Source organism: Delphinapterus leucas, chromosome 15 (genome assembly GCF_059928025.1).
Source record: "Delphinapterus leucas isolate spDelLeu-1000000601 "Yukka" chromosome 15, BTC_Dleu_Yukka2, whole genome shotgun sequence".
Taxonomy (NCBI): Eukaryota; Metazoa; Chordata; class Mammalia; order Artiodactyla; family Monodontidae; genus Delphinapterus; species Delphinapterus leucas.
Genome location: NC_143143.1, coordinates 63,040,974 through 63,064,648, shown reverse-complemented (window position 1 = coordinate 63,064,648; position 23,675 = coordinate 63,040,974). Strand labels below are relative to the sequence as shown.

The following is a 23,675-nucleotide window of genomic DNA, read 5'->3' as shown; positions in this document are numbered from 1 at the left end:
GTAAAATGCCTTGTCCCCGATACAGCTAGGGAGTCATAAGACGAGGACTCACCCATTATTTAACCATGGGTATTTGCTGAGCACACATTTGGTGTCAGGCCTGTGCTGGGGGCTGGAGGGTCATTGGTCACCCTGACGCACATGTTTATACCCTCCTGGAACTTCTCGTTGGGCTGAATCAAATTTGAACTCAGATCTGTTTGGTGCCAGTGTTTATACTTTACCACTCTGTCACCGTTCTTCTTCACCCCCTTGGAGCCCAGCAAGGTTCTGGGCACATATTAGGTGCTCAATAAACATGGGTTGAATGAACAAGGGGATGGGAACTCTCAACAGGGCCCTCCCCACACTGATGAGCACATCCATGGATAGGCGATTGGCTGCAAATTACAGGAAAAGAAAGAGTGTTTTCTCTGGCATTTCTGGGCTGATGAGCAAACTCAGGCATATCCTGGGTTTGGGATGGACTTTATCAGCCATCAGCCAAGTCTCAGGATGGACCTTCATCAGGTCTGACTTTTGGAACTCAAACCTCAGGGCCCAGGCAGAAGGACCTCTGTACCCTTCAGAGCTAGAATTTATTGTGGAAGAGGACAGGATGTCCACAGGGCCTGTGGTAAAAGTGGGACATCAGAAGCCCCACTCTGAGGGCGACTTGTAGTCTCCAAATCTGGAATCTCCTTCTGATTATCAGTGGGCAGCTAGGGGGCGCTCAAGTCTGGCTTGTGGAAGTCTGGCTGGACTCAAAGTTGGTTGAGTTCATGAGCAATGGCCTGTTCTGTAAGGAGAAGAGGCAGAATCAGTCACCAGGTGTCTGCCCTCTGACCCCCAGGTCCACACCGAAGGGGTCTCTCATCCATCCATGCTGACCAAGGCCTGGTGCCGGGAACATTCACATTAAAACTCTTCAAATGATATCTAATTTTTCAGTTCTTGTGTCTTCCACTCACTGTGAGCTCCCTGAAGGCAGGGACTATATCTGTTTATGGAACTGGGATGGGGGAGGGCTTGGGTGTGTGGGAGGGCAGTGCTCCCTAAAGGATTGAGTGGAGATCTTGGGAGAAGCTCTGGTAACCTGGAGGTTTGGGTGAATTGGCAGGGCACAGCCTGCTTGGTAGGGGTGCCCTCTGCTGTCCCAGCTCTCTCGGGGGATAGTGAAGGTCATGGTCATATGGTCACCTCTGAGTGTCCTCAGAGCACATGCAGACACCCCTCAGCAGGCCTCAATGAGAGCTGCAGCGGGGACACCTCTTCTGGCCATTTGCCCGTCCTGAGTCCTCGCCCCGGAGGGACACAGGTGCTCACTCACCCATGAGGCTTTTCAACAGTTTCACATCCAGCTGCCTGAGGATTTCATCGATCAGAGGACATTCCTGGGCCACCAACACAGAGAGAAGGGTCAGACCAGGGAGTGGGAAAAGAAAACTGGAGGGGCTGTGGCTGGAAGCCACGGGATTTCCACAAGGAATCATGGCAAGTGTGGCTCCCTTGTACTGAACGCCAACTACCCACCAGGTGCTATGCACAGCACTTCCGTGCTTTGCCCCCCTGAATCCTTGTGGCTCTCTGTGAAATGGGGACTGTGATGGTTCCCATGTTACAGATGGGGAAACTGAGGCTCAGGGAGGCTAAGTCACTTGTCCAAGGACACACAGTCAGTAGATGGCAAAATTTAACATCTTAATTTGAGATTTCTCAGGTTCTAAAGCCCAATTCTTTGCTGAAATGCCAGTATATATGCCCTGACCCTCGGACTCAAGGATGCCCAAGGTGAAACTACTTTTCTGAAACTTACCTGACTTTCTATCAGGTGTGGGATAACTTTTTCCAGGTTGTCTCTGAGGTTGTGGAAAAAATGTTTCATCTTTGGTGGGATATCTCTAGAAAGAGAGATAGATATACAGAACAGAACAGATAAATATAGACAATACTAATGTCAGGTGCTGTGTGTGGAGAACATCTCACACAGCCATTTAATCCTCAGAGAGCCCTACGTGAGAGGCATCATTGTAAGCAATAGTCAAAGGCGCAGCTCAGAGAGGTGATGTGCCTTCCCCAAGGTCACACAGCTAGTTAAGTGCTGATTAGATTAGAACCAGGTCAGTAACTACAGTCCACAATTTTCTTCGTGGATGTCTGGCATGATCTAGGCATTCAGTGGATCTCTGATGAATAAATGAACGGATATCCACTGATGACCTAGTTGCTTTCAGCATTCTGGAATTACAGAGAGAGATCAGACACAAATCTTGCCCTTGAGGGACTCAGTCTGTTGGGGTTGACACACTTGGTCAGCTAGTCTACAGATGTTTATTTAAGTCTATTTTTTTCTGTCTTGTTCACTACTGTATCCCTAGCATCAAGCATGTTGTGCCTAGCACATAGTAGGTTCTCGGCAAATATTTGTTGAATGAATGAGTGATGAGGAAGAGCTTTAAAGAAGGAAGGAGGGGCATCCAAGCATAAGGATCAGCATATGCAAAGGCACGGTGGTATGAAAATGTATGGCATATTGATGGAGGGGGTTCTTCAGAGAGACTTGAGGGCAAAGGGCTGCAGAGTGGGGTAGGGGACAGGACAAGTAGGGCCTTGAGTGACATCCAGGAGTTTGCTCTTCATCCAGAGGGCACTGGAGAACCATTGGAGTGTCTGGAGCAGGGGCTGGCTGACATGGCTAGATTTCTGGGCTAGAAAGTGATTTCTGCTGCAGGGGGAGAAAAGAGTGAAAGCGGTGAGGTCTGAGTCAGAGAAAGTTGGAGGAGACTCCCACAGTGGTCCAGGAAGTGGACTGCGAGCCCAGTCAGTGGCTGTGGGGATGGAGAGAAAGGGAGCAGGTGAGGGTTGCCAGGAGGTCATTGATGGGACCTGTGGAAGATGGGCTGTGGGGGGTGAGGCGGAGGAGGAGTCTGGCTTCTGGGAGGGTGGCAGGGCCACCTCTGGGATGGGGATGCAGGAGGAGGAACAGATCCTGGGGAAGATCCTGGGTGAGATCTCTTTGGGGCTCACCCAGGAGGTGGTGGAGACCTGTGGCTGCAGCCAGGGCCAGTCAGGAAGGGGCCCAGCCCTGGGGAGGGGTGGCTGGGATCTTACTCATCGAGGACAGTCATGCGGACGCTGCTGGGCTCCACGCGGCAGTTGCCTATCACCAGATCCCTCCGGCCAAACTCATCTTTCTCCAGCCAGAACTCCACAGCGAGGTTCATGCGCGCGTGTGTCTTTATGATCTGGTTATTGAAGGGCCTGGGGACGAGAGAGAGGAGGAGGGGGGAGGGGCAGGAGACAGAGAAAGAATAGAAGGAGGAGGAAGCAGCCAACACGGAGAGTGGCTCTTTCAACACATCAGCACAGTGGGGCTCCACGTTGCCTGGATGTTAAATTCTGTGGTCAGCGATTAAGGAGAAAAACATTACTAGCCAGAGCGCCCTCTGAAAATCCTTTAAATAGACCAGATTAGGGGGCCTTCGGAAATTCAAAAATTGAGAGTTAATCTTATTCTAAAATCTTTACAATTTAGTGGAGCCCTCCCAGAGGCAGTAGATGTTAAAGGGTAGTCTAAACCGGAGGAGGGAAGGGTGATGCGATCATTAAACTCTCTTTTTTTTTTTTTTTTTGGCGGTACGCGGGCCTCTCACTGCCGTGCCTTCTTCCGTTGCGGAGCACAGGCTCCGGACGCGCAGGCTCAGCGGCCATGGCTCACGGGCCCAGCCGCTCCGCGGCATATGGGATCTTCCCGGACTGGGGCACGAATCCATGTCCCCTGCATCGACAGGCGGACCCTCAACCACTGCGCCACCAGGGAAGCCCCCTGTTTCTCTTTTTAAAAATCGTTGTAGGGAACTCACATAGGTTTAAATGAGCATATGATCTGCCTCCACTGACCTGTGATCACCATCCATATTTCAGCTGAAGAAACCAAGGCTCAGAGATGTGAAGTGACTTGCCCAAGGTCACACAGCAAGTGAGTTCGGAAACCAGGAATTGAAACCAGTTTGCAGCAGAAAGATCTGGGTTCCCCAAATTGCCGAAATCCACCCCCTCCCCCCACTCCCAGGTTCCCAGTGAAGAGGAACAGTGCCCTTCAGGCCCCGCTTCTGTATGACTTACAGTCTTGAGTCAATGTCAAATTCAAGTGAGATGTTTGCCAAGAACCACTCCTTATGGAAAGACATCCGGATCCCACCATAGTCCAGCTGAATGTTGGTGACGTTGGCGCTGCACAAGGAAAGAGCAAAGACCCCTGCAAGGGTGAAAGGTCTCAGACCTCAAGGCCTTGGGCGTTACAGACAAGGCTGGCCTGTCTCCTAGCAGTCGGATTTGGAGTCAGATCCTTTTACAGATGCTCTGAGGGCAAGAAGTCAGTTGTGAAACCCATAGCCAACTGCGGACCCAGCCCCTGGGCCTGTTCTCAGAGCCAGCCTCCCGCTCTCAGTGGATAGCCCCACCACTTTCCCAGGGGCCCAGACCCAAACCGTGGGAGCTGTCTTCGACTTCTCTCCATCCCTCACGGCCACATTCCACTCATTAGCAAATCATATTGGTTCTGCTTGCAAAATATATCCTGAAATGGGCCACTTCCCGTTACTCTGTTGCTTTCATCTGGTCCAGGTCACCATCACTTCTTGCCTGGAGATGCTCTAGTTTCTCTCTGGGCTCCAGGCTACGATCTTGGCCTCTCCACAAATGATCTCCATGTGGCAGCCAGAGGGGCCTTAACACTCCCCTATCACTCAGTGTTCTCCACTGGTTTCTCACTGCTCTTGCAATAAAATCTGAACTCCGCATCACAGCCCCTCAGATCTGCAGGGTCTGGCCTCACCTGCCTCTGCAGCCCTATCTCCTACCACCCTCCCCTTGCTCACCCAGCCACACAGGACTTTTCCTCCTCCTCAAATGCATCAATCTCCTTCCTACCTCAGGGCCTTTGCACTCACTGTGCCCCCATGACCTCATGTCACTCACCTCCTTCTCTTCATTCATATTTCTACTTAAGGGTTAGGAAGGTCCCCCGATCAACCCTCTCACTCTCACCCCTGACCTGGCTAAATTTGTCTTCATGTTATATCCCTCCATCTGAAATCAGTTATTTACTTTTGTGTCCTATCTCACTAACTAGGATGTACGATCCAAAAGGGCAGGAACTGTAGGTCTATGTAGAGCTGTATTCCCAGTACCCAGCCCAGGTGCTGGTACACAGTAGACGCTCAATGAATAACTGTAACAATTGTTAAAGGAATGAATGAAGGGAGGTGACTGTGACTGCACACAGCAAGGGAAACCCTGCTGGTGAGTACTGGAGCTCATTCAAATAGAGGGAATGAGGGATTCAAATCAGAGAGAAGGTAGGTCAAGGCTGGGATCATGGTGTTACATTTGAGCAGCTTTGAGACCAGGCAGCTGGGGAGGCCTGCCTCCATTGAGAGGAAGGGGGGAAAATGGAGGTGGAGGACAGGCCCAGTTCTGCGAGGCTAATTATACCAATGGCTACGCATCCACTACGTGCCACAGGGAAAGCTCCTAACAGCTCCAGGACGCAGGGATAATTACGCCCATTTCATTGAGGAGGTCTCAAGGCTGGAGCTCAGGGAGCTCAAATGCCTTGCCCAGAGTCACACAGCTTTCAAGCAAGAGTGGGGTTCAAATGTCTGACTCTAGTCCTGGGTTCCTTTGGCACCCCAGATGTTTATCCAGGCTGTGCTCTGGGTACCCATTTTATAGATGAGACCAGAGTAGCCCAGCAATTTCCCCAAAGTTGGTGGCAGAGTCAGGATTTATTTATTATTTATTATTTTATTTTATTTTTTTTGCGGTATGCGGGCCTCTCACTGCTGTGGCCTCTCCCGTTGCGGAGCACAGGCTCCGGACGCGCAGGCTCAGCGGCCATGACTCACGGGCCCGGCCGCTCCGCGGCATGTGGGATCTTCCCGGACCGGGGCACGAACCCGTGTCCCCTGCATCGGCAGGCGGACTCTCAACCACTGCGCCACCAGGGAAACCCTATATTATTTTTATATTGCCTGTTTTACAGAATTGTTGTTTGTTTCATTACCAAATGTATGACCGAGTCTCTGATAAAATGATGATATAGTCCCCTATGAGATCAATGATTGTAATAGTGTAACACTAGATATGAGAAGAAGCAACAAGAGGGAATATTTTCCTTGCCTCTGCAAGGATTAGGTCAATGGCCATTGCAGCCACTGACCTTCAACACACTCTGAAAGGAGTTCAGGCTGGAGATCAGGAATGAGGTGCTCTGTGCTGTGGAAAAGCTAGCAGAACAGGCCTTCAGATAGACAGACACTTTCAGGAAAAGATTTTATGAGCCCAAAATCTTGCATCTTCTCATATCTAGAAAAGCACTAAAATCATTAATGGTGACATCTGCTTTGCCCATTAAGGAGAGAAATGCAATTGAAAGTCAAAATGGAGTATCTGTGGTTCAGACATCCAAAGTAATACTAGGTGGCATTATGGACATGATTTCAGACAAGTCCTTGTATTGCTAAGAACTTGAGTTTCCTGAGCTGTGTCAGACTTAGGAGGCCGCCAGCCATTCTCGAAACGATGTCTGCTGCTGGCAGCTCTTAGCTGCAACCTTATGGTTTCAAGGTCTCCTCTTGTAACTATTACATTTTTAGAAAATGAAATTGCTTTAGATCAGATATTAGTAGAAAAAGATGTATAGTGGCCAATAGCTCCTGTTATGTATATGTTGATACCACATTGGGAGTAAAAACCGACAGATAAAAGTAAACAACTTTTGGCTACAAGTCTCCCCAGAGTGCGAGGTCCAGACTGGGTTTCAGGCTTACTCTTCTGAATTCCTCAGGGGATGAGATTTATTTTGTCTATTAAAATTCCTGTTGTCACTCCTCCAGCTACTTCTAACTGGGTCTGTTACACCAAAATGGAGGACCAAGGGATTGAGATTTTAATCATACAAGACACAGATACAGGACTTTGAACTCAGAAATATTTCCAATTCAGTGTCTATTCCCCAAATTGAGGCAGGACTATGCCTGTTTTAGCAGGAAGTGGCCAGAGCTGTTGTTGCTCAGTTCCCTGAATTGAAACTGAGCAGGACTCTCTGGGGTTCTGGAATACAAATCCTTTCTGTGTCCCCTGTTTCTTGTTTGTAGGATTAGGCTTTATTCAACCTCCTTGACTTTCCCTGAGTTCCAAAGGGCAGATTCAAACAGTTGCTAATCAGGGAAGGGACGGGATGCAGAAATAGGGGAGGAGCAGTCAAATGGTAGTGCAGCCTTGGGGCAGGGTCCTGGTTTCTCCTCAAGGAGTAAGCATAACAATATCTTTGAGTTCTTCTGCAGAACTGGGGCCCCCACCCAGGTGGAGGATGGTAATTTCAGGCTGAGTGCAAGATTCCTGGAGCACCACCCTGTTACCTCACCACCAACCAATCAGAAGAAAGTCACACACCCTGCAGCCCTCACCCCAAATGTTGCCTTCCTTTTCTGGGCCTGGCGATGACCATCCTGTTAAGCTTCCTATTTGGCCCCTGTCTGTTTCAACTGCTTACAAGGTTCATCTCTGACAGGGTCTGACAGATTCAGGCTAAACTGTTGTTACTATGAGGGTGAATGCTGGTTTTGGGCACAGAATACCTCGAGTTAGATCAGGTGGAGAGAAAGTTCTACTCTACTAGGCAGGAATATGCCCACTCTCAGCAGGAAGTAGTTACAGAAGAAAGAGACCTCCGCCCCGATTCCCAAGAAGTCTCTTGAGTATGAAGTCTTTCAGGGGGGAGTTGTTAGGGGAACCACTGACCAAAACCTCCTGCCCTGGCCAGGCACCATAGTAACCACTTGCATGAGTTATCTTACAAACAGGAGGTCCTGGTAAGGAAAGCAGAACTAACAAGTAACCACCAACCGGAATAATTCAGGGAAGGTCAAAAGGAGAGAGGAGATGCCAGTCCATATGTCCTACCAACCTCCCAGAGTCCTTCTCGCTGGAATCCATCTTGGCTGAGTGATGTGCGTGCCACCAGGAAGGGCCCTGAGTCAGAGGGATTGGCCAGAGAAAACCTGGAAACTAAGCCCATTACCATAAGACCCGAGACTGTGAGCCACGTGGCAGAGCAGTTCTCCTGGGTTCCCTTGCCCTGCTGTTCTCTGCCCAGGCATCCCTTCCCAATAAAGTCTCTTGCTCTGTCAGCACGTGTCTCCTCAGACAATTTATTTCTGAGTGTTAGACAAGAGCCCACTCTCAGACCCTGGAAGGGGTCCCCCTTCCTACAACAAAAACAGTAGTGCTGCTGGAAAGATGAGCTGAGAGGCTCGAAGAAAAGTGCATACTTAGGGCAGAGCCTGGAACCCAGTAAGGGAGCTCTTAGTATTGAGATTTCTATTAAGATTGTTGCAGTTGTTATTACTGATATTGTGTGGCTATAACTGGATAAAGGAGAAACTGAGTGGTTTTACGAGTCGGGGGACGTTAGGAGAACCGTCCTTTAGGAGTTCTGCCTGCCCTTAGAAATGGGGTCTGGCTGTGGCAGGCAGGTGGGGTGGAAAATTGGGGGGATCCCCTGGGAGGTGGAGGTCCCTGTATTAGGCCCCTGGGAGCTTCTGAGATCACAAATGGGGAGTCTTAGTTTGGGGGACTCAGAGTTTCAGCCTTATATCCCCTCAAATAGCCATCCTCAGAGACAGACTTTTAGGGGCAGCCCCCATCCCATTCTCTCTTGGTCATGAGGGTGAGGAAAGCCTCCCCAGCAGCCCAGGACAGGGCTAGGAAGATGCCTACATCTGGCTGCATGTGAGGGCTTGTGCAGTTTTAGATCTGTGCTCAGCAAACAGATTGCCCCCTGCCCTTCTGGGTCTTACACTCTCCTGGGGAGATAGAGAGAGAACCAGAAATGGACAAAGAAATATAAAACCACAGTGCTCAATTGTCTCAGTCGTGAGGACAGAGACCAAAAATACAGGACAAATATGGGATGCTGGAACTGTACCATCAGAGCACCATGAGGGTTTAAGTGGTTTTAGCCCTCTGGGAACTGGATGGCCTCCGTCAACACCCCCCCAACCCCCACAACCCCCCCGCCCCCGCAAACAGACACACACCTGCCTTGTGTAAATCTCCCTCATTCGACTTTCACATTTCCCAAGTTTGACTTCGGAACACAATCCTGGGGGCTAATTATGTAAGAAAGGAGAGGTTGCCTGAAGTACAGGACAGGAACAGCCCTGCCATCTCTGAGGGCTCACTACCCGCCAGACTGAGCCTCCAGCCTGCAAGTTCGCTGCTATTCTCCCCCTTCCCTCATTGTACACATGAGGAAATGAGGTACACAAAGGTGGGGAGACTGGCTCCAGGTCACACAGCCACCGGGACAAGATGTCAGGATTTGAACTCTGGTCCATCTGACTCCAAAGCTTGTGCTCTTAATCTTTCAGCCATCATCTCCCAAACACCTGTTGTTTGTGTGCCGCCTTCCCCTACCTGCCACGTCTGCATTTACATTTTGCAATATGTGCCAACTCCTAAGATTACTGTTTACTCAACACGCATTTTGGTAAATGGATCATGTTTGAAACGTAAATACATTTGATTTTCTACTTCTAACAAGAAATTGTATAACACCACCAAAATGAAAGAGCAACATCGCTTCCCAGAAATAGGAGGTGACAACGGGATTATAGTGATGAAGGTAATGGCTATAATTAAGCTTACCGAGTTCTTATGCACCCTTGTTGGTATTAACCCATTTAACCCCACGCTGATGCCTGGAGCTGGGCACTGTTCTTTTGGGTTTTTTTGTTTTTGTTTTTTTAACATCTTTATTGGAGTATAATTGCTTTACAATGGTGTGTTAGTTTCTGCTTTATAACAAAGTGAATCAGTTATACATATACATATGTTCCCATATCTCCTCCCTCTTGCGTCTCCTTCCCTCCTGCCCTCCCTATCCCACCCCTCTAGGTGGTCACAAAGCACCAAGCTGATCTCCCTGTGCTATGCGGCTGCTTCCCACTAGCTATCTATTTTTACGTTTGGTAGTGTATATATGTACATGCCACTCTCTCACTTTGTCACAGCTTACTGTTCCCCCTCCCCATATCTTCAAGTCCATTCTCTAGTAGGTCTGTGTTTTGCAGATGAGGTCTAGGTGAGTCCCCTTCAGAGAGGTGACATACTTTTCCTAAAGTCACGGTGAAAACAAACAACGTATTGTGGAGCTCTGGTTGGGGATGTCGCCTGTTCAAGGCACCCGGGGGAGAACTGGCAGTGGTTGGAAAGGGGTTGCAGACGTACCCAAATTCCTCTGAGGACTGAGAGAGAGTAGGAGGGGAATTACTTTCTCACTCCCAGCAATGGTGTGGGAGGCAGCTCTGCTTCTGGAAGATGCTGCACCAAGCTATCTATCATGCACCCAGAAAGGCTTGGAGCTCTTGCTGAATGTGTGCGAGCTGGATCACAAATCTCTTACCATGTGGGCGGCTGTGTCCACTGGCACCAGCGGAGGCTCCGAAACTCAAACCGAGCAAGCTCTCAAACTTCTTTGCACCTTTCCTGGACTGGAAACCTCCCTGGACTGTGAATGTCTTGCTCTGTGCTTATCTCGACTTCCTGGAGGCTAGGAGGGTAGCACAGGGACCCACCTGGCACCTCCTTCGAAGTCACCCCACGGAGGTTCCTGTGCTCACTTAGTCACCCCGTCCTCCAGGAGAGGAGAAAGAGGTAACCTGTGGACAAACCAGGAGACCCATCTGGAGGTGGGCGCATCACAGGAACTCTTTTCAATGTTCCCCTCTGTGTTGGGAAGGGACGTTCAAGATGCCCTCCCACCCCCATCTCTGTACTTTCAGTGTCTGCTGCTCCTGAGAGAGGCCATTCCAGGCTTTCACAGGGGGCCTGACTTCTTGCTGTTTCCACTCATTTCTCCCCTCCTCCCCTCACCTCCAGAGTCTCCCCCATACGGTGTCTTTGGCCTCCTTCCTCTCCACCCCCACTGCATAGCCTCACCTCAGGCCTCATCATTTCTTCCCTGGGGCAATTGAAGCAGCCTTCTCACTGGCCTTCTTGAGTCTTGTCTGGCCCCCTCACGTTTCCTCTCTGCGATATAGCCAGAAACCTCATATTTTCTTAAGAAAGTTTTCAAACACAGAGCAGTTAGTTTTACAGATAACACTACATTTTACCACCTAAATTCTGCCCATCCATCATATTTGTCTGATGCATTTCAAACTAAGTTGCAGACGTCAGTACCCTTCCCACTAAGTCCTCAGCACATGTGTGGTGACCTAGAGTTCAGCACTTGCTTGCAGTTGGGCTTCCGGCTTGGAGGAGGCCAAGGTGCATCCGTCTCTTGTCAGCTGGCGTCTGGGTTCTTCCAACACCAGCTGCCTCCTCCATGACACCCAAGTTCGACCCAACGAGATCAAAGCCATGTGCCCATGAGAAAGTGGGTGCCACGTCTGCCCTGGCTCCCAAGATCGGCTCCCTGGGTCTCCCTCCAATAAAACGTTGGTGATGACCTTTGCAAGGCAACTGGGGACTGGAAGGGTCTGAGGATGACAGCGGAACTGACCATTCAGAACACACAGGCCTGAACATCACAGCCCTCAAGGAACCATGCAGAGACAGAAAGAAGCAGAAAAACATTAAGCGCCATGGGAATATCACTTTTGATAAGACTGTCAACATTGTCTGACAGATGTGGCACTGGCTTTTAGCCAGAGAACTCTCTAGAACCATTAAAGTGATCCTGGGGGCTGCCCAGTCTGTGGGCTGCAATGGAAAAACTTTCAATATACAATGAAAAGCACAGATCTTAAGTGTCCATTTGCTGAGATTTGACAAATACATACACCTGTGTAACCCAAACCCCTCAAAAAGTTCCCTTATGCCCCTTTCCAGCCAATTCCTAGCCCTGTGCCCCCATCGGGGGTGGTTTCTGATTTTTTTTCCACCATAAATTGGTTTTGTCTGTTCTTGGTCTTCATGTAAAGGGAACATGCAATAGGTACCCTGCTGCATCTGGCTTCTTTCACTCAGCACGCAATGATTTAATTTACTTATTCATTTACGTGCGTATTGTCTGCTCCCCTCCCCCCACCACCGGAGTGGGAGCTCATGAAAACTGCAACTTGGTCCTGTCCACTGTGTTGCCCCAGCACATCGCCACACTTCATGGCACACAGTAGGGGCTCAGTCAGTGCTGGCTGAAAGTGGAACAATGGATGCCAGTGCCAGCACTCTTAAAAAAAGGTTAAGAAAATCGGGTATAAAAATGACACATAGATACCCTTAAAGATTTGTGCATTTCATTCTATATAAGTTTTACCTTAAACTTAAAAAACATAAACAATTACTGAACATTAGTTAATGAAAGGTATCTCGCAGTGTTTAAAGGTAAAATGAACTGCTATCTGCAATGTATTTTGAAATACATAAAAATATAAGGTGGATGGATGGAAGGATGGATAGATTGGCAGATATGAGATAGGGTAAGCATAGCAAACTGTTCATTATAGAATCTCGGTGTAGGTATATGGGTGCTTACTATGTAATTATTTCAAATTTCCTGTATGTATGAATATGTTTATAGTAAAATGTTGGGGGAAGTCATACACGTATAGGGTAAAAATTTCACAAGTACAAAAGGATATTGAGTGACGCACAGATGTACAACTTCCTCATCCCAGCCCACTCTACTCCCTGGAGTTTTAATCACTGTAGACACTTCCTGTCTGTCCTTCCAGAAAGCACTTATCCTTTACAACAGTCACAGAAGGATCAAACTGCATTGTATTTTGCACCTTGTTCCTCCATCCTTCATTAACGTGTCTTGGAGATTTTTCCCACATCAGCACATATAATTTTAGTGTTAGGTTTCACAGGCTGTATCGTACCATAACTTCCCCCCTTGTCTCCAATAATGAACATCTTGTGCACATGAATTCGTGCCCTTCTCAGTGCTGGATGGCACCTCGAGCTACTCCTCCTGCAGCTCTGGTCATCCGCCATGAAAGGGAACAGAAGAGCACACCTCAGCATTGTTCCACTTTCAGGCACAGGGACTGGGCCTGCCCCTGCTGGTATTAGTCCATCATCTGTGGTGGCTGTCCCCCACGGAGGGGGGGTGGCCCCTGTCAGCTGAAAGCAGTTCTCTAGAGAAGGGGGAGCTGTGAGGCTTAGTGCCCAGTTATGGGGGTCTGGGCAGGGCAGTGCCAGTATCTGTAGTCCACTGCTTGGGTCAACTTGCTTTTCATATTAAGTTCACCCTATACAGGCTCAGCTACTCTGGAATGCTGGGTGATCATTGTTATGGACTTGAATTGTGTCCCCCCCAAATTCATATGTTGAAGCTCTAACCCCTAATACCTCAGACTATGGCTGTATTTGGAGACAGGGCCTTCAAAAAGGTGATCAAGTTAAAGAGGCAATTAGGATGGGCCTTAATCCAACTGGCTGGTATCCTTAAAAGAAGAGGAGATTGTACCAGGAACGAGGGTGCATGGAGGGGCCACCATGTGAAGAGGCAGCAAGAGGGCGGCCACCTGCGAGCCAAGGAGAGAGCCTCAGAGAAAACCAGTCCTGCTGGCACGTTGATCTTGGACGTCCAGCCTCCAGAACTGTGAAAAAATAAATACCTGTTGTTTAAGCCACCCAGTCTATAGTATTTTGCTATGGCTGCCCTAGCAAACTGATGCAGTCATAATTCATGGGAAATTTCCGAAACTAACTAGAGTCCCTGGTGTTGCAGTTGATCATGAGGCCTTAACCGATACTCAGAATACTGTACATTTCAATTTCACTAATCCTCAGCCCTTCTGCTGGTCCAAGAGGCTGGTTGATCACCTGAATGGATGGTACCGTATCAGGCAGTCAGTGGTAGTCCCCGTTGGTGGCAGGTCATACATACTTTCAGTGGCAGTTCCTAAATCTGCTTTGGCATACCCAATCTCTAAATCTTGTTTCTTGAGACTTCCCTGGTGGTCCAGTGGTAAAGAATCTGCCTTCAAATGCAGGGGACGAGGGTTTGATCCCTGGTCGGGGAATTAAGATCCCACATGCCGCGGAGCAACTAAGCCTGCGCACCACAACTACTGAGCTCTCGCAGAGAGCCTGCGAGCTGCAAACTACAGAGCCCACGTGCTCTGGAGTCCACGTGCCACAACTAGAGAAGGAAAACCTGCAGGCCACAATGAAGTGCCTGTGCCACAACGAAAGATCCCGCATGCCTCAACGAAGATCCTGCATGCTGCAACTAAGACCGGATGCAGCCAAAATAATAATAATAAAGAAAATAAATAAATATTTTAAAAATTCGTATTTCTTCCAGGTCCCTGCTTAAACTATTAAGCCATTTGCCTCAGCCCACGAGACTATAAATATCTGGCCATTTCTTTCTTTTCTCAAAGTGGATGACCAGGTGTGCTGCCTGAAGCTTTGCCTGCTGGGAGGATTCCCTCTCATTCCCGTCTTTCAGTGTCACCCCTGAACAGCATCCGTTTTCAGCTAACACCAACCACTTCATGGACCAAGCTCAGGTTTTTTTCTCCTCCATCAGCTGGTCACATGATCATAGGTGTGACCCAAGGGAGAAGTGTAGGGGAACACTAGTAGGTGACATAGGTGACAAGGGAGGTGGGTGTCTGGGCCACCTATTCATGCAGCTTACTCATGCTAGACCTTGAGCCAAGCTAGATGTACTACTTCTACCTGATGATGGATATGCTCTTGGCCCTGCCTGACCTTACAACTTGGTGGATAACAGTGCCTAGGGCATGATGGGAAGTTCTGGCCTCATGGTCACTTGATGGCCCAGTAACAGGTCAGGAGCTGTTTTTTCTAGCGGTGTACAGTTCTCTGCTGAAGATGGTATGACCTTGCTCCAGAGCTCTAGGGGTCTTCTCTGTGACTCCCTTATTGGGGTTTGTTAAACACTCTACATGGCATCATAGATACTTCTAGTACCATGGGGTCTGCCTGATCATGTGGCTCAAGCAACAGTGTTGCTTGAACTGCTGCCTGGAGCTGCTGCAGAGCCCTTGATTGCTCTGGGCTCCACTCAAAACTAGCACAGAGTAAATGCTCAATAAATTTTCCCCTCTCTGGGGGAATGGAGCACAGGGCAGGAGTTATAAATACAAATGCCAGTAGGGTAAAGTTGCCAGAAAAAAATATAGGAAGCCCAGTTAAATTTGGATTTCAGATAAAAGATGTATAACTTTAAGTTTGTTTCATGCAATATTTGGGACATACTTACACAAAAAATATTCATTGTTTATCTGAAATTCAACCTCAGCTAGGTGTCCTGTATTTTTATTGGTAGATCCGGCAACCCTACTTTTGGGGCCAAGCATTTAATAGCATAAGACAATTTGGTATGATGGAGGTGCGGGAATAGGTGAATGCATTTACACATAAGACAATTTGGTATGATGGAGGTGTGGGAATAGGTGAATGCATTTACAATCAGTCCACAATTGGAGAAAAATCAGCACTTAAAGTAATTTAAAGGAAAAACAGTGTGCCAGATTTGGCTGGAGGATGGTGAGTTTGCAGCCCCTGGCAAAGAGCTTGGGCTCTAGAGTTGGACTTCTGGGATCTGAATCCTGAATCCGCTGTTCACAGGCTGTATGACCTTGAGTCTTAGAGTCCTTATCTCTGTGAGGATGAAATAAGATCCTGCATTTAAAGGGTTTAACAAGGTGTTAGGCTGCCAAATAAATATTAATCTTCAAGATGACTGCTGGGTTGCCATGCAGCAGCTCTCTGTAGTGGTCACAAGGCTATGTGAGAGTGCTGGTGCAAGGCTAGGGCCCTGGAGGCTTACGTGGCTTCATGGTATCCAGCAGCCAGGCTGGCTAGGCATCAGAGGACGGGTCCCCCATTAGAGGACAGGCCCCCAGGGTCTCCAGATTCCAATCATTCACATATCACCTCCACGATTTCTGCCCCAAACCAGCCACCATTACTTTTACTTACTTAATATTCTCCTTTCAATTGTCTCCCTATTTTTAAAGAAAATCTATTGTAATAGGAAACGTCACAATTTTCAGTTAGAAGCCCCAGCATCAACTTTCAGAAATAGAAGATAACCACAAAGTAGATACAAGCGAAAAAGAAAAATGTTGTGTTTTATGGGATAATGTGGTGAGAACAATTGGAGGATCTCTCTCTCAAGAGGGATTGTAGCAGCATCACCCAAAGTAGTAAAGACAGACTAGTTCCCAACTGAGACTTTCTTCTTCCTGTGGTCAGAGGAAGGGAAAAAGAATAAATAAGAGAACAAAAATGTTTCTCCTTTGGGATTTCATGCTCTGTCTCAAGTCATCTCACATACCAGGGGAAGTACCATCACCGCTGGCAAAGACACTGACAAAGGGCAGAAATGTTGAAACTGTGCCCTTTATCTCCACTTCAATCAGAGTATTTCTACTTTTGTCTGATTTGAATGTGGTGGGAAGGAAAAACTGCTATTAAACAAACAGTTGAAACGACAATAATATAAAATCCAAACACTGGATTGCAGCGACTTCCACCTTCTAGGGAGGCTAAAGATTTTATCTAAGGAGAAAAGCCTTGTTTGCTTAGGAAAATATGCTCCTGAGCCTTTGGTCATTGAGGACAATGTCCATGGGGATATCTGGAATGGAGAGGGGGATAGTGGTTTTAAAACACGTCCAAATTCTTTGAGGCTCCCTTCAAGAGACAGGACTAATTCTTCTCCCCTTGGGTGTGGAGTGGATTTAGTGACTCACTTCTAATGAAGAGAATATGGCAGAAAGTGGTGATGTGTGACTTTTAAGACAAGGTGATAAAAGGTTCTGCAGCTTCCCTCTTTCCTTCTCTTGGATCACTTGCTTTGGGGGAGGCCAGCTGCCATGTTGAGAGGACATTCAAGCAGCCCAATGGAGAGGTCTGGGTGGCAAGGAACTGAGGCCTCCAGCCAAAAGCCACTTGTGTGAATCATCTTGGAAATAGATTCTCCAGCCCTGGTCAAGCCTTCGGAAGATGCAGCCCTGGAAAACATTTTAACTGAAACCACATGGGAGACCCTGAGCCAGAATCACCCAGCTCTTTCTATATTTGTGACCTACAGAAATTGTGATAGATAGAATAAATGTTTATGAGCCACAAAGTTGTGGGGTAACTTGTTACACAGCGGTAGGTAACTAATACAAGGGGAGAAGTATTTAGCTGCAGCATAAATAAAATGGTGCCCTTCCAGGGCAGAGAATTTTCTTCTGAAACAAGGACTCAAATGCTGAAAGCCTCCCATTTCACAGCTTAGAAGACTGAGTCCCAAAGAGGAGGATGCCATGCAGTGAGTCTGCTCTGCTGCATCACAGTTAATGCTCAAGAGGGCTGTGGGATTGTGACTGGTCTTGGTTACTTTGCATTAAGTGTCACATGCAAGTAGGGACAGGGTCTGGACCAGCACTCAGTCTCTGGCTCTGCTCCACTGCCTTATCAAGTGCTTGGGCTCTCAAAATCATCCACCAGAGGAGCAGGAACTCTCCCCAGCATCCCTGCATCTTTGAACTTGGATCCTTGGAGGTGGGGAGACACAGAAGCAGGTTCCAGTTTGTCTTTGATCTTCCCCCACTCCACATCCATCTTCCCTTCCTTTCTGCCTGCCCTGCTGACTTCAGGCTCCAGCATCAGATGCAAAGACAACAACTTAACAGAGCCCATTCAACTTGCTCCTACAGTTCCGTGAGTTGCAGGGATAAGGGAGCCCTACAATAAATCCCTTATTATACACATTACTCCTAGTGGTTCTATGCTGATCGAACCCTGACTGACCTTGATGCTGACTCTCTCTTGTGTGTCCAATTCCTAGATCCCGGTTGCTCTGCCCTGGAACCAATGATTCCTTCTAGAAAGATTTTGAAGCTAACTCAGGGCAGCAGCATTTCTTAAGCACTTACTACGTGCCAGGTCTTGTACACATTATTTTGTGTTCCCAATAATGCTGAATGTGGTACTATTATGCCTCCCCCCTTTTTGTTTCAATGATAAAATGAGGCTCAAATAATTTGCTTGAAATGCTATTCCAGGAAAGAGTTGGCATGAATGATAATAATAGCTTGTTTCTTGAGCCTGACTCTTGTGTTTTATATGTATCACCTGACTTAATCCCCACAAAACCCCTCTCAGACGGGTTCTGTGATTATCCCCCCTTTTCAGATGAGGAGGCTGGGGCTCAGGGGAAGAGAATGGCTAGCCAGTGGAATGTGAAAGAAGTGAAGCATGCCGCTTTTTGGCCCAGCTTTTGATAACGTCCTGCGCATCTGCCAGCCCTCGTTGCCCTGTCTTGGTGACAGAGGAGGTTGTACACTCCAGACAGTATCACTCCAAAATGGCGTGTGGAGTGAAAAATCAAACTTTATAGTGTTACTCCACTGAGGTTTCAGGGCTCCTTTGTTACTGTAGCACAGCCTTGCTCTGTCCTAACTAATACCATAAAAATTGAGATTCCAATTTTTAAAAAGTGAGCAAGTTCTGAGATGTTACCATTGAGTGTAATTAGTAAAAGAATGAAACGGAGAGTTGGGAATAGAAAAGAGAATACAAGCAGGTGGCAGAGAAACTGCTGAAGTTTTATGATGAAGATTTGAGAGAGAAGAAAGAGTCTGAGAGACAGTAGACCCAGGCCCTTGTGAGTTAGGCGGTGGGGGAGGACGGGGAGAGATAAAACAAGTCAAGTTGTCGAAGCTGGAAATTAATGATCAAACAGAGACATGATGCATGGTGCAAGGGCAAGAACTCAAGCACATTCCCTCCTTTCCACTGGCTGACATATAAGGCTGACATTGTGGCCCTGAATGGCTGGTCCTTGTGGATGACCCGCCTTCCCCCTTTCCTCCTGAGAACACCTCTGCTAGGCAGGACCCTGAGCTGGATGGAGCCAGCTTCTGCCCCCTTGTGGTCCAGAGTGTTCACGGTTGTGGTGAGACCTGCAGTCTTCACTCCCCTGGAGCATCAACTCCAGCTCATTGAAAATCTTTGATATTTGCCATGCGTGTCCTATGGGGTCTTTAGCGGCCTCTGTAGAATTACAAGAGGAAATGCCACTGCACAAGGCTGGCTCACAGAGCCTGGGACGAAGGACGAGGACTGTGAGTGAATTTATCCAGAGACAAGATAGAGCCTACTAGAGCCAGACACCTCCACACTTACAGGTGTGGGTCCTTGGGCAAGTGACCCCATCTCTCTGTGTCTCAGGCTTTGCATCTGTGAAATGGGGCAGCAACAATGCAAGCCTCGAGGGTTATTGGGAGGATTGATTAATTAATTTAATGAACCTACAAAGAATGCTTAGAGCAGAGGCCGGCCCACAGTCAGGCTCGATGAGTCTGCTCTTATTCTTCCTGTCTCTCCTTGCAATGCCTGTGGGAGCTGTGGGCTGGTGTTGCGGGGCAGAGTGGGGTGTGGGATGGGGAGGTTGATGGGGAATGAGTCACAGCTCCTCTGATGTCCCTCCTGTGGGCCTGGCTGCCTGGCTCCTGCCCCAGCCCCACCTCACCCAGCTGGGTGACTTCAGGGATTTTACTCAACCTCTCTGTGCCTCCGCAAAGGGAGGCCAATAGTAACGGTACCTAGCTCAGAGGGCTGTGTGGAGGATTAAATAGGCGATTACAAGCAAAGCTGCAATGACATGAGAGGCTATGAACCAGAACTTCCCCCTGAGCCTTCCTGAATTTCTGACCCACAGAAACCAGGGAACATCACTAAATGGGTATTGTTGTTTAAGCTCCTGAATTTGGGGGTGAAATGTTATACAGCAACAGTAACTAGAACATGAACATGAGAGAACCCCTCTGATTATTTTGTGACTCAGAGCAGGGGCAAGGCTGAATGTGTGCCATTGTCCATCCCAAGTGAATGCAAACTGCTTCTGGACTCATTATCCGACAAGTACCGAAAAGAACACATTTTCCAGATAAATAGCTACATACCAAGTACGAGAGGCTGCATTCAACTGTTCTACTAAAGGTACTACCACTATGAGAGTGCCTGGTTAAATTTCTGGTAGTCCACCATCATGTGTCATAAGCCATTTGTTTTTGCAGATTGGAGAGTTGAAATAGATGGGGTAAGCATACTCCACACTGTCCTTCCTATTGAATGAAATGAACACCTTGGACATAGTGAATGAAGTGGCTCTCTGAGAATTCTGAAACATAAATGGTGGATTGGGGAAGGAAGTCCTAACTTAAAGAATGAATGATCCATAGTTGAGTTTCCTGGGTTTTTATCCCACTTATATCTTTCAGCCTGGACCCAAAGACAGTCTGAGTCATGGAACTATGTACGGGTGTGAGGAGAAAGAGCTCCAAGGAAAGTCCTCTCTTTCTGACCCAAGGACTAGGAAGAGGGGCCCTTATGCGAGAAAGACAATGGAGGAAATCCCTTGATTAAAAACACGCCACAGAAGGTAGGTTGGAAACTGAATTTAACTGGGTTAGATTCTAGCTGGGTCGATTGCAGGCTAAAATGCCCACCCCCGCCCCAATATTCTCCATAGGATTTAAATAAGACCCAGAGTCTCATAACATAGTATTAAAAAGTATGCACCCCAAAATTATTTGAAGTACAATTAACTAGGAAAGTCTGACAAATTGTCAAGTGAACAGACAACTCATAGACTTCAACTCTGAGATGATCCAGACATTAAAGTAACAAACAATGGCATTAAGGCAGATATTATAAACATGCTCCAAGAATTAAGGACCAACACTTCTGAAATGAATGGAAAGATAAAGGTCTCAAAAGAGAAATGGAATCTACAAAAAAGAACTAAGTGGAAATCTTAGAGTGTAAAAATAACTGAAATAAAAAATTCAGCGGATAGGCTCAGCAACACAGTGGAGATGAAAGAGGAAATAGTCAATTAACTTGAAGGTAAATCAATAGAAGTTATCCAATCTGAATAAGAGGAAGAAAAAAAGGGCGAAAGAAATGAAGAGAGCCTCAGTGACCGGAGGGACTATAACAAAAAGGCTTCATTCATGTCATCAGAGTCCCAGAATGAGAGGAGAAAAGGAGTGGTTGCAGAAAATAAATTTGAAGAAATAATGGCTAACAACTTCCGGAGAAGTCTCACTTTCAGGATGGCAGTATGGGGGACACTGGGGGCCCATCCTCTAGCGAAACGAAACTAACTGGTGAAAACTATGGCAAACTCAGACTTCTAACTTCAGCTCTCACACATACAGAGCTTGGAAGTTGTCACTCCCATCCTCACAACAAGAAAAGGGCTCAGTGAACTGAAAATCCATGCTTAGATCCATCAGAGAATTGAGGTCATAGGGCAAACAGCCATCCTGAAATCTGGAGAGAGATAAACACATAGAATTATAGTCAAGGTCATCTTCCCTGAAGCAGAGGCTGCTGGAGCCGGTGACTGGCAGGAACGTTTAAAAGGTAATTATGACAAGTTCCTGAAGACTTGAATGTGGACTAGCTTGAGAGTTAAAGACTCCTGGGGACCCAGTCTTAAGGCCTGTCTACCATTTTGACAAATGTCCCTGGGGAAAAGATGATTCATACTGACTGGCTGAACTCTGAGTCAGGCCAAGTAAAGACAGCCTTGAGAATGGGGTCCTCCAGGGAGCTAACAGATCGCTCCCTGAGGCTTTGAAGTTGTTCTAATCAATCCCCTTCTGCCGACCTTCTGTGGCTGTGCCAGGCTAACGGTTTTCACCAAGATTATGGGCTTTTGGTTTTCAAGTCTACTGTGGAGCTGGAAAGTGGGAGATGTGTAAGTAAAATGTCACAAAGCTGGGCTTCCCTGGTGGCACAGTGGTTGAGAGTCCGCCTGCCGATGCGGGGAGCGCGGGTTCGTGCCCCGGTCCGGGAGGATCCCGCGTGCCACGGAGCGGCTGGGCCCGTGAGCCATGGCCGCTGAGCCTGTGCGTCTGGAGCCTGTGCTCCGCAATGGGAGAGGCCGCAGCAGTGGGAGGCCCGCGAAACGCAAAACAAAACAAAACAAACCAAAAATGTCACAAAGCTTGCTGTTCTGACCAAGATTCAGCCATTTTTTATTGAATAAACACACCCCCAATCCCAGCCCCGGATTGCTGCAAGCCTTTGGTTAATTTCCAGAGTCTGAAAAAATTGGTTCGGACAATTTTTGCCGGTTTTCTGATTGCTTTTATGTAGGAGAGAATTTTTGGAGGTCTTTAATCTGCCATTGCCACTGACATCCTTCTGAAGAGCTTTTAAAATGTGAAAATGTCCTATTATAAGTCATAAATGTGTTCTGATCAACCAGGTCACTTGTATCCAGGGGAATCTTAGGCCAGTTAATTAGGAATTGAAATTGTTAGGGGAGGGGAGGACCCATCAGTGGGCTATAGGAAGAAGTCCAGGGAGCAGTAGGAAGAAAATAGTATCCAGAGATGGACGGTGGGTGTGTGTCCAGGCAGGAATGCAGTTTGGAGCCATGGTCAGAGGGCAGCAGGACCAGTGTTGAGAGTCCCAGGTGTGTGTATGTGCCCGTCTTTATCCACCTTGATTCTTGGGGCCTCAGCCCTGGGGCACTCTCAGTCCTGACCTAATGCTTGCCCAGAGAGGACATGAAGGTAGTTAATGCCTGGGTTCTCTGCAAGTCAGATCCTAATTGCCGGTTTCCAGTCTGGAAGGTCCTTTCTGTATTTCAGGTCTTTCACAGTCATAGCAATCATTCAGCTGCTTACAGAATTTAACCACTCATCCTGAGCTCAAAGATCTTCTGCTTCTGTGAGTGTGGAAGACGTTTCCCCTCTTAAATCCTCACCAGAAGACGCATGCTGGTTTCCTACAGTAAGCCTTCTTGCAGTTCTGAACCACGGGACTGTCGTCCCCTGACGCCATGTTGGTTGGTGGCACTGGCAAGTGGAGATAGTGGTGGGTCCGGACACGATGGCAGGTGTTTGGCAGGAGATGAGAAACACCAGCCTGAATCTGTTCATTCTCACAGGGTCAGTGGGGTCTCTCGATGTCTATGATGTTTCCGTCCTTGATTTGCCTTTTTGTTACTCTGTGACCTTGTGCAAGTCATTCACATACAACTCAAGGCCTCAGCTGTGGAGTGAAAGGGTGGGGCTGATCCTCTAAGGACCTCAAACAGTGAAAGCACATTTATTTATTATTTATTTATTATTTATTTAAAATGAAACAGTGATTTTTTTAAAAATTTATTTTATTTATTTATTTATTTTTATTTTTGGCTGTGTTGGGTCTTCGTTTCTGTACGAGGGCTTTCTCTAGTTGCGGCAAGCAGGGGCCACTCTTCATCGTGGTGCGCAGGCCTCTCACTATCCCGGCCTCTCTTGTTGCAGAGCGCAGGCTCAGTAGTTGTGGCTCACGGGCCTAGCTGCTCCACGGCATGTGGGATCTTCCCAGACCAGGGATCGAACCTGTGTCCCCTGCATTGGCAGGTAGATTCTCAACCACTTCGCCACCAGGGAAGCCCGCATATTTATTTTTTATTTGAGGGGACAATGTCCCCCAGCCTGGGTAGCCCTTCTTCTTCCTTCTTGCATCCAAGTTTTCATAAATCTAACCTGTATTCACAGTCTCAACTTCCTTACATCCCTTTCTTCTCAGTTCCTTAAAATCAGGTTTCTTCCTCTAAAAATATGACTCTCACCCAGGGCATCAATAATCTTTTTGTATGCAACTCAAATGACCCTTCTCTGTGCTTATCTTTC

The 23,675-nt window shown here is 47.7% G+C and overlaps 1 protein-coding gene across 1 annotated transcript; it reads right to left on the bottom strand.

The window, feature by feature from the left end:
• Positions 1-743: 743 nt before the first annotated feature.
• Positions 744-22,836, bottom strand: LOC149747478 (BPI fold-containing family A member 3-like). Its single transcript, XM_089895426.1, has 6 exons — positions 22,785-22,836; positions 4,105-4,237; positions 3,091-3,240; positions 1,796-1,880; positions 1,310-1,373; positions 744-778 (listed from the first exon to the last, which is right to left on the bottom strand). The coding sequence occupies exons 1-6, from the start codon at positions 22,834-22,836 to the stop codon at positions 744-746; spliced, it is 519 nt and encodes a 172-aa protein (XP_089751552.1).
• Between the last annotated feature and the right edge of the window lie 839 nt (positions 22,837-23,675).

What these genes read in the sequence shown, in the direction of transcription:
- LOC149747478 (XM_089895426.1), bottom strand. Translation starts at nt 22,836, where the DNA reads ATGGCGTCAGGGGACGACAGTCCCGTGGTTCAGAACTGCAAGAAGGCT. An exon ending in GAACTGCAAGAAGGCTTACT is followed by an intron (nt 4,238 to 22,784) that starts GTAGGAAACCAG and finishes TCACCCTTGCAG; the next exon opens with GGGTCTTTGCTCTTTCCTTG. An exon ending in TTTGACATTGACTCAAGACT is followed by an intron (nt 3,241 to 4,104) that starts GTAAGTCATACA and finishes TCTCGTCCCCAG; the next exon opens with GCCCTTCAATAACCAGATCA.